The sequence below is a fragment of the Mesocricetus auratus genome, unplaced genomic scaffold (genome assembly GCF_017639785.1).
Source record: "Mesocricetus auratus isolate SY011 unplaced genomic scaffold, BCM_Maur_2.0 Super-Scaffold_100004, whole genome shotgun sequence".
In the NCBI taxonomy this organism is placed as follows: domain Eukaryota; kingdom Metazoa; phylum Chordata; class Mammalia; order Rodentia; family Cricetidae; genus Mesocricetus; species Mesocricetus auratus.
Window position 1 is genome coordinate 55,957,656 of NW_024429189.1, and position 11,533 is coordinate 55,969,188.

General features: G+C 33.8%; 2 protein-coding genes across 2 annotated transcripts; both read right to left on the reverse strand.

The window, feature by feature from the left end:
* Positions 1–2,039: 2,039 nt before the first annotated feature.
* On the reverse strand, positions 2,040–2,975 carry LOC101841581 (olfactory receptor 5W2-like). Its single transcript, XM_005065003.4, has one exon. The coding sequence runs from the start codon at positions 2,970–2,972 to the stop codon at positions 2,040–2,042; it is 933 nt and encodes a 310-aa protein (XP_005065060.2). The 5' UTR covers positions 2,973–2,975.
* Positions 2,976–9,182: 6,207 nt separating this feature from the next.
* LOC101841309 (olfactory receptor 5D18-like) lies at positions 9,183–10,133 on the reverse strand. Its single transcript, XM_005065002.2, has one exon. The coding sequence runs from the start codon at positions 10,131–10,133 to the stop codon at positions 9,183–9,185; it is 951 nt and encodes a 316-aa protein (XP_005065059.1).
* Between the last annotated feature and the right edge of the window lie 1,400 nt (positions 10,134–11,533).

Sequence of the window (11,533 nt, forward strand, 5' to 3'; positions counted from 1 at the left end):
TCACACATGTCAATTAATTATGTCTCAAGGATTTCAGCTCCTAATACCATCATTTTGAGGGTTAGAAGTTCAGGATGTTCAGAAACAAGCCATGGCCATATTCAGATATTGTGGAAAGATTTACAGTTAGTTGAGAAAGCATAGTAGATAAAGCTTTTTATCTAAAGAAAGACTCCTTCATAGTTACCTTTCTTGCTGGTGTCCTATTATCTTGTGCCATGTTACACCAAGAAAAGCAAGAGACTCTTCCTGGCCTTTATTTCTTTTTCTTTTTTTGTTCCATTTTTTAAGTTTGTTTTTTTTTATTTCATTTTACATTCCAACCACAGTTCTCCCTCCCATGCCTCCTCCCACCTCCACCTCCCTCCTAGCCCAACCCTAGTCCATTCCTCCTCTCCTCCCTGTAAGGGCTCCCATGAGGAATAAACTGTCTGGATCACTACATTCGGGCAGGGCTTGGTCCCTGGGGGTCTGGTGACTGTGCGATCAGAAAGAGAAGCAGGTCAGTCACATCTCAGTCCTCTATGTGCAGTAGATTTCTTTGTCACAGGAAGCCACTGAGTTCGGCTGGCCATTATTTCCATGGTTTAATATTAATAGAAGGAAGTATTTTAACCTGGCAGCTGGAAAGCCCAACACAGTCCATGGTGTTTAGCTGTTTGATAAATGTACAGTTATCAATGCCCTTGCTATAGGTACTTTATTTACCTTGTTCCTTAAAGAAATGATGCAGAATTGATATGAAGGGAAGTTCCATCACATAGAGAAAAGCTGAAGTTCAGTCACACCAGACCATTGCAATCCCTCAACAGCTTTTTATCATTTATCTATTTATTATTATCATTTTATTTTGATTTTTACTGTTGTTTCTCTTCTTTCCTCTCCTTTCAATCCCCCCTTCCAGTTACCTCCTCTCTGCCCCTACCCCATCCACTCCTCTTCTATTTGTCTTCAGAGGAGGGAAGGCTTTCCATATATATCAACCAAACATGGCATATTAAGTTGAAGACTGGCTCAGGCAACCTAATATGAGTTAAAAAGCCCCCAAAGCAAGGAAAACACTAAGAGATTATCCCTGCTCCCACAATTAGGAGTCCCACAACAAGACCAATCTACACAATTGTAACATACATGCAGAGGGCTTAGGTCAGTCACTTGTAGGCTTCCTGGTTATGAACTCAGTCTTCATAAGGCCCTATGAGCCCAGGTTAGTTGAAGAGCTTTTATACAGAGACTTTGACCTCTTTTGCAAGTGTTGAAGGTGACCAGATTATATGTTACAGCTATTTATGCATATAAAATTCTGCTTCTAACAATTTCCTCATGCTGATACTATATGAAGCATAATGATTTTACATTAAGACTGCCATTGATGGTAGATCTCCTGTCATTGATTTTAGCATCATAATCAGGCAAGATTTCTGTGATTTCCAAACGCCAAGGACCTGTTAACATCAATACGTAGTTAGTTGTTGTCAAACCTTCAATCTATAATGTGCTTATCTTTTCAAAATGTGTAACTTTAATTCTCTGGTCAACAAAATCTTCTTCTAAACACAAAATTTAATTAATTTCATGTAGAAGGCAGCCTTACTTTACTTACATTAGGATTATTTTGAAGTACATTATACACTTTTGAAGTTTAGTTAAAGTCTGTTACTTCCACTAGAATACAAATTTATTAAAAAAATAATTTGAATTTGCCTTGAAACATGAGGCATATAGTAGGTAAAGCAAATCTAGTAAATATTCATTAAAGAGGTTGATAAGCCTACTATAAAACAAATAAGTCATCTATTAAAATAATCAGGAAAATTTTATAGTCATGAGTACTATACTATACATTAGTACTAGACGTATGCTAATGCATGCAATATTTTGAAGTTGTTCCATTTATTTTATTTAGGTGTTAGAGCACATATGAATTTTTACTGATTTCAACTACAACTAAAAATTACAGCTTTCTTCTTTGTCATCATTATATTTCCCAGGGGAAAAGGCATTAGTTACAAGTGGACATGCACATGAAATACAATTGTTTAGAACCACATTTTTATTTTCAGTCTTTGCATGGCCTCTTTCACATCCTTGTTCCTCAGGCTATAAATCAGAGGGTTCAGCATGGGAATCACAAGAGTATAAAATAGTGAGGCTATTTTGTCTTGATCCAGGGAATAGGAAGAACTTGGCCGAAAATACATGAACAGTACAGTTCCCTGAAAAATGGCTACTGTGGTTAGATGGGAGGTGCAGGTGGAGAAAGCTTTGAGCCTCCCCTCAGCAGATTGAATTTTCAGGACTGATAAGATGATGTAACAATAAGAGACCAGAACTCCTGAGATAGTGCTCAGTTCAATGAAACCAAACACAGTAAATAAAGCCAGTTCATTAACTTGTATGTCTGAGCAGGACAGGAGGTAGAGTGGAGGCAAATCACAAAAGAAGTGGTTGATCTCATTAGACCCACAGAAACACAAGCGGAATGCCAAGGTTGTATGTATTAAACCATCAGTTATTGCCACCAGATAAACCCCAGCCATGAGGATGGAACATACCATGCTTGACATGTTCACTGTGTACAGCAAGGGGTTGCTGATGGCCTGGTACCTATCAAAGGCCATCACTGCTAGCAGAAGACACTCAGAATCTGCAAAGACACAGAATGTCAAGAACTGCAGAGCACAGCCAACCATGGGAACTGATTTCTCCTCAGCTAAGAGATCCACCAACATCTTGGGTCCAATTGCTGTGGAATAGCAGAAGTCACAGAAGGAAAGGTTGCTGAGAAAAAAGTACATGGGTGTGTGTAGCTGAGAGTCCACTCTAATTAAAATGATCATGCCCACATTGGCCAGAAGAGTAATGATATAAACAATTAGGAATGTGGTGAACAGTCCTACTTTCGTGTCAGGGTTATCGGTAATTCCCAAGAAAATGAATTCATCCACAGAGGAACAATTTCCCCTATCCATTCTTCTTTCTTCTTGTGTAAATTTTAAATTCTTATTTTTTATCTAAAAAAGAAAACAATTATTCTCTGAATTTTGTCCCTTAAGAAATCTAACCAGTCAAATTTTACTCTATAAATAGATTTTTATGATATTGACCATAATGAACATATCTGATAGTCTTGTGATGAGGAGCAACATCCAGAAATCACTGTGAAATATGTAATTTCTTATATTTTCAACATTTTTTAATCTCCCTTCACCTTTTGCAAATGTTTTTTAATTTACTGAAACTTATTTAATCTTCAACATATGTTGCCAAAGCAACAATCACAGATATCTGAGGCTAAAAAGTAAAATGCTAGATATTTCTTCATAATTTAAAATATTCACTTGAAAGAAATATTAATTACAATTATGCAAATTCTACAAATTCTGAAAAAATATTTGTCAGTTCTAAAAGCAATGGAAGTCTATGTCACTGTCTAGTGAAAATTCAAATAATTTTATTCTGATGCTATGTGGCCTATAACATCCAATAACAAGATAAACAAATCAGATTTTCAACGAAGGATATATTTCATTTTCACTTGTTTATATTTGCTCCAAAAAATGATCTAGACAGAAACTTTTACAATCTGGTCATTGAAAGAGACATGTTAAAACCAAATTGGAAAATCTATAACTTAACAAATTTATATTTGCTTTATGTCAGTTTCTTAAGTAAAACATTTTATTTTGAATTGGAAAAGAGAAAAAAGAAATTTCCAGGGATGTATATGTTTGTCTTTTAGTGTGTGATATGTTTGAAACCTTACATTTAGACTCTTAAATAAAATATGGGAGGTTGAAAACAGGGAAGTATTTGTATTGAATAGTGTTTTTTAAATTATTTTGGCTCAATAAGTATTATTTATAGCTTACATGGTATTGAAGTTCAGTTGAATTATCACATGCTATTATTTATAAAGTGGCATTTCTGTGACTTATTAAAAAAGGAAACATCAACAGAGAACATCAGCAAAGACTTCAACTAATGTGCATATCTTCATGATGGTTAAATAAGCAAAGGGTTGCTTATGAGTCTAGATTAAGGTAAATTACAAAAATATTATTTTGAAAACGCTAATACTTTTGGTTAAAAGTATTCTAGTTTTGAGAAAAAAAATTTTCATCTATTCAATATACTTCATAATGTATTAATATTGATAAACAGAGAAATTCATTCACAAATATAGTTCTTATGGTTTTCTAAAGAAGATCAATATTTTTAAACTTTGGCTTTTAAATGTTTAAACCAAGGAACTTACCTAAGGTGAACAATTCAATGGTGTGTGAATATTAGGCAGCTGGTGCTGTTTTGTGCCAGTGAAAATTTGGTGTCTATATCACTGACGCTCCATCCCTATGGCTTTAGTATAATGAAAACATTTAATTTATTATGTTTCTGCTTCTGTATTTTCCCTAGTGTATACGTGAACATCATAGGAAAAGTTTAACCTTATGTTTTGATGACAGTCATACTGTTGATATGTGCCAGGATGGAAACTGTAAATTAATTTTACACTATGAAATATAATTGATATAAGTGTAATATGTACTATAACATTTTATCTATATTATAAACTAAATCAAATTTAACTAAAATGTTTTCATACTTAAACATTATTAACAACTTTCCTGTATGTATTTCATTTTGAACTATTTTATTCAATTATTTATTGGACTATTGCTAACTTTCAGTGATGTAACCTTAAGATATAATTCACATACAGTGAAGCTCATACAGGTCTGAATGTAAGCACTAGTTTGGTTTTTCTATTACTTTACCTCTATTTTTACTAATCTGTACTTCCAGAACATTCATTACTTAAATATGAAATATACAATGCACTTTATAATTTACCATTAATCTTTAGAATGCTGTAAAATAGTTTCTGAGTCTTTGGGATTAATTTGTTATATATACACAATATATATTATTTATATTTGCATGTGACTTATATTTTTATTTGTTTATATTATCAGATATAAGTAGTATTATATTATACAAGGTTCTTTGCTGTTAGTTTTTCATGTACTGGGTCCTGAAAACCTACTGGACTTGCAAACCTTTTTTTGTTAGACTATCTTATTACAGTATCTGTAAATCATTCTAATAAATCATATATATATATATGTATAAATTCGGTACATTTTATTGGTCTAATGAGCCTGACTAACCCTGGAGTGTGCTCAATATAGAAGGAAAAGAAAGGATGAAGAATAAATAACACTAAGGATGTCTCAAAACTCAGGAATCTTATTTTATAGTCACCTAAAAGTACACATAATACATAATATGCATAGAATATATGTATACAAGATAAAAAAAACTCTATTTGTGTTGTTGGTCAGATGTCTAGGACCAACATAGACTATTGCTGTTAACCTTGGTTTCCTCTAAGTAGTTGAGATAAGTATCTCTTTTTGAATATGTGGTTCATGTAGGATTTAAGACTAGCTGGGTATGACCTAAATGCATCCTCTCTGAAGAGGAGGAGGTAAGATTTCATATTGCCATAATTTGCTGTGTAATCTGCCAAGGAAAAAAGCAGCCCAAAGTCCTGCCTACCTGAGGTATCTATTTAACACAAAAAAGGCTAGCATAGCACAATAGTGATTCAATAACTAGACTTGTTTCTTGTCATTAATCAACAGCTCTCTGAGTGGACTTAAGTCATCTCACCACTAGGGGTATCATGCCTCAAAATGGAAACATAACCAACCACTCATGTTTAGTGGGTCAGAGGTCTCAAAGGAGAAACTGCTTATGCCAATTTCCTAAAATATTGTTATTAATAATTCCATTTTTATTGATTATTTCTTCTCATCAATGAAGCTTCATCTGTATCAGGAAAAGACTGTTACAAAAGCCACAAAACAACCCCAGCACTTAAGGCTCAAGAAACAAGGAAAAGGGAAATGAATAACAGTAAGTGCTAGAAGATAAGGGAATCAATTGTAAGATTGTGTCCTGTAGCTATGACAGGGGAGATAGGCCATGAAAGTTCAACAATATGGTTGCTTAAATGACCACAATAATGATAACTCCAACAGACAAACCTAATTGAATAGGAAAATTCTCACTGGGTCACACATGTAGTTAAGAACGATAGAAAATAAGCCTCCCACATATTCTCCAATCTCAAGTGGTCGCCATAATTTAAAGAGTGTCATCATTAACTGATGCATCAGTTTGCATTTATTTATCTGTTTATAAATGTAAAATTAAAAACTAAGGTAACAATGTGTTACATGAGATTCTTTGCCTGGAAGGTCATGTCACCCATGATCTCCAAAATAAGCACACAGAGACATATACTAATTATAAAACTGTGACTAGGGCTTCTTATAGGCTAGCTCTTAATTACTAACCCATTTCTATCAATCTATGCATTTTCACATGGTCTTGACTTACCCGAGAAGGGTCTGGACCTCTAACGCCTTTGGTGGCTCACATGGCGACTGTTTTATCAGGCTCTACTGCCTGCCTTTTTCAGAATTCTCCTCGTCCTAGTCCTGCCTATCCTCCTGCCTTATAGGACAACAGTATTTTATTCATCAACCAATAAAAGAAATATATACAGAAGGACATCCTGCATTAAAAATGAATTTAAAAGAGATCAGGGAGTGTGTAGTTGTTTATTTTTTTTATCTTTTGGGGCTTCAGCACCTAGCTCCCAAATAAATACACAGAGGCTTATTCTTGCTTATGAATGCCAAGACTTGACCTGGCTTGTTTCTAGACAACTATTTTTGGATTATCCCATTTACATTTTGACTCTAGGGTTTTTTATTGTTTTTGTTTTTGTTGTTGCTGCTGTTTTTTTGTTTTTGGAGGGATGTTTGTTATTTGTTTTTATGTTTTGCTTTGTTTTCAAGACACATTTTTCAGGATGTCTTTGAAATCTGTCCTGGAACTCATTCTGTAGAACCAGCTGGCCTTGAATTCACAGAGATCCAACTTCCTTTGCCTCCTGTGTGCTGGGATTAAAGGTATGTAAAAACACATCCCAGCTTCTGCTAGGCTTTTTTATATCGTGAATTTGGTTTATAAGTGTTTTCCTTAGTATTTTTGCAGTTTGTTCACCAGGGAAATTGGCATGTAATTAACTTTCTGTTTTGGGTCTTTGGGTACTTTGGGTATCGCGGTAACTGTAGCCTCCTAGAGTGAATTGCACAGTGTCCCTTTTGTTTCTATTTTGTGGAATAATTCTAGAAATATTGACTTTATTTCTTTGAACATCTTTTAGAAATTTGCAGCTAAAAATCTCGTCCTGAGCAGTTTAGGAGTAGGTACACACTGCTATGAACATGCCTCTTACTTAGATCTGCCGTCACTGTCCCATGAGATTGGGAATGTTGTATTTTCATTCTAATTCAATTCTTAAGAGTATTTAAATTATTTCTTAATTTCTGTCTTGACCTATTTTTCATTCACTAGTGAGTTTTTCAATTTCCATGTATTTGTAAGCCTTTTAAAAATTTCTGTGTGTATTGATAGTCATCTTTAATAAATGGTGATAAGGTTGAAGCCATAGTGCTATCTGAAACTTCTTGTCCCTTTGAGAATGTGTCCTGTTTTCACATCTTTTCTATTAGTCTGTGTCTTTTTGTTGTGGAATTAAGACTGTTGATGTTGCAAGATATCCAGGTGATAGGTTTTTTTTACTTCTGCTATTTTGTTCCTTAGTGTGTGTGTATATGTGTGTGTGTGTGCATGTACTCACATGTACTCACCTACTTCTCTCAGATATATTCTGCCTTCTCTACACACTCAAATTTTCTTGTTCCCCCTTTGAAAAAAAATGTAGGAAGAGTTTCTGCTGCCTATACATAATCTTGAATACATGATCTTTACTGAATCATGGTCAGTCATTCAGGCATTGCAAGCTTAATGAATAACCAATTTCTCTCATGGAATATGGACAGTGCTAAATTTTTTAAAAAATTTACAAGGCTAACACAAGTAGAAGGACTTTTAAAGGATATGTATTATCATCAATAGTGCAATCAAAATCTTTTGAACAAATTTGTCCAAGAATGAAAATTTCATGCTTTCAAGCTAACAAAATTTATAAATTGGATTTATGACTTAAATAAGGTTGAAAAAATTAAATAGGTTTAAGTGTAACTACCAAGAAAAGTTTCATTACAGTGAATCTCAAAACAATGTAAGCAATATGACTTATTTCAATAAATTCAATATTTTTGTAACATTTAATAATATTTACTCATTGAGTCAACCTCTAAGTAGGTAGTTATTGTTCACTGGTGATTAAAACACTAGGAACAGTAAGTGATCAATGGTACAGTTTAAAAAGACAATTTCCTATGAAAATTATTATAAGAGAAGACAGAATCAAAAATAAACTTTTAATACTCAGAAGACTGAATGCAAGATAGATGAATATTTTCAGGAAAGATCACAGCAATAATCTGCTGATAAGTGATGAATGCTGTCTCTGAAAAAATGTAAGTAAATTATGCAAACTGAAAATATGTTCATGAATATGTGTATATGCACATATTCATGTATGTACGCAATGGCAATCAGTGGAAAAACAGGCCTTTAATTTGAAGCAGAGTGGAGAGTGGTACATAGGAGGGTTTGGAGGTAGGAATGGGAATGGGAAATGGAGCTATAATCTTAAAATTAAGCAAAACAAAATGAAATGAGTGGCATATATGGGTGATAGCTAACGTTTCAACATTGCTTCATTATAGACAGTATTTTTATAAAACAAATATATGTTACTAATTTACAGAAAATCTAATATTAAGTATCCAATTTATTTAAAGTTCTCCAAGTAAAAAGTAAAGGCTAATTGTGAGGGCTTAAATGTGGACACAGTAAAAGAGCCTAAACTAAACTTTAGAGGTACTATGGGTATAGACTTCTGAGGAGAGTCATTTTCTTCTTCATTCTTATTTCCCTGGGGCTAATTGGGGAGATTTTGAAATACTGTCTTTTCTTTAACTGCTCAATGGGAATGAATCAGCATACAGAACATTTTTATCAGTCCATAGAAAAGCCAATTATCATGCCACGATTCAAAATTCAATATTTGATTATAAGCATAACAACATTTTTTACTAAATACCAATATGTCATTGATAGTACATATGAAAAAGAAGATTACATATGTTAAGAATTAAAATATATTAAATTAAAATTTTGTTCTATCAGTATTATATTGAGTGAGAATGCAGTTTTGAACTGATGAATGTCTTCACTGTGTCCTTCACATCCTTGTTCCTTAGGCTGTAGATGAGAGGATTCAGCATAGGGATCAGGACAGTATAGAGCACAGTTGCCACTTTGACCAGGAGCCGTGAGCTGTTTGCATTGGGTACACAGTAAAGAAGGAGGATGATCCCATGAAAGATGCTGATGGCAGTCAGGTGAGAAGTACAGGTAGAGAAAGCTTTTTTCAATCCACCCTTAAAAGGCATTTTGATGATAGTGATGACTATGAAGACATAGGAAGCCATAGTGATAAGAAGGCTACTACCCTCACTTAATATAGAAATGACTAAGCATGCCATCTGGCTGAAGGAGGAGTCAGAACAGGATACAGAGATGATGGCAGAGTACTCACAACCAAAGTGATCGATGATACCAGGTTCACAGTAAGATAGCTCTGAGAGAGTATAGGTGATTATCACAGCACACAGACCACCCCACGTATAACTTCCAGCTACTAGCAGAGCACATAGTTGATGAGACATAGCAACAGTGTACAGCAATGGGTTGCAAACAGCCACAAACCTGTCATAGGCCATCACTGCTAACATGAACATCTCTGTAATCACACATGTACAGCCAAAGAAAAACTGGACCATGCAGCCTTTTAAAGAGATAGCTCTTTGTTCCATAACCAAGATTTCCAGTAATTTTGGTGTAAATACACTAGAATAACAAATATCTAAAAATGAAAGATGGCTCAGGAAAAAGTACATGGGTGTATGAAGCTTAGGATTAATTCTTCTGACTACAATTATGCCTATGTTGCCTGCCAGAGTGACTGTGTATATGGCCAAAATCACGAGGAACAGTGGTGACTGGAGGTATGGGTATTCTGAGAAGCCCACCAGAACAAATGTGGTCACAGAACTGTGGTTTATCATTATATGTACCATGAGTTATCAGTCACAAAACAAAGAACAAGAAGAAAATAGAAGAAATTTGATCAGTAGAATTTGACCGTGTAGAAGTACATGTGACAACTGATATAAACAACAAAGAAAAAGATGATGGTCTTGAACTCTGCAGTGTTCTGCTTCAGTTTACAGTCTGTACCTCAAATTGTGAATGACTCTACAAATTAGTTCTGTTCTTTAATCCGATAATGATCTCATCTGGAACAAAAAGAATTGATCATATGAATAGCATATAAATCCCTTGTGATTATTTCTTATTTTTCAAATGCTTTATGATAGAGGTTAATTGCAAATGGGACATTCAGTTAAATCAGAAAATCGGTGAGATCCCTGCTTTCATGTTCTCATGTCTTAGAAGACTCCAAGAATGTTAACTACATATCGAATACACAGAAAAAAATAATAGAAACTGGTCATAAAATAATTCATATAAAATTCACAATTCTTTATAATAAGGTGTTTTATTTTGTTTGCCTTTTGTTTTGTTGGTGATTCAACCTAGTGTCTTGTGAATGCTAGACAAGTATGTGATTGTGTAGTTAACACAAACTTCTCTCTATTTTAAAAAAGTTTTTAGACAGAGCCTTACTTGAGTGCCCAAACTGGCTGGCTTTAATCTTTGTAGCTTCTGAATTTACACCAAGATCAAAGCAACACTGATGCATTTTAAAACCAAATCATTGTTAATATGTTTTATAGTCTTTATTTCCATACTTTCTACACATTTTTGTGGCTCTTCTGCTAACACCTACAACCACTTCAGTTTGTCTTTGATAATAAACATTACACTGATAATCAAAATTTATTCCATATTCAATTTTTTAGCAAAGGAAGGCCTTTATTAATACTGACTTTGAATAGTAGTAACAGTTTTATTTGCTTTCTCAGACTAAGTATGTATTTCATAGTGACAGAGCTTCTATATAATATTATTTTCATTGTTTGATAATTCTGTCTATACATAGGTTTTGGTCAATCCCATACCTTTCCTCCTCCAATTCTTCACATATCTCCTCAATTATTTTCCCCTCACGACTTTATGTTTGTTTGTTTTTAAATATCATAATATTGTCCTAAGCTAAGGTAAATATTAAAATCTGAATCCACTACATTAGGAAAAACCTGCCATAGGCATTGAGTTAACATGATTAAGGGACCTACTATGAATTTGGGACTTGTCATATAACAAATGAGAATTCATTTCACTGGTCTACAAATCTATTCATGCATTACTCATGAGACAGCACTTCATCCTTATTGCACTAAGAAATTTTAGATAAATTGGAGATTATCATTGTATTGTTAAATTGTGAATCCAGATTCATTCTACTCTTAATTTCCTATCTGCATATCATTATCATTTTGTATACTATTTTTGA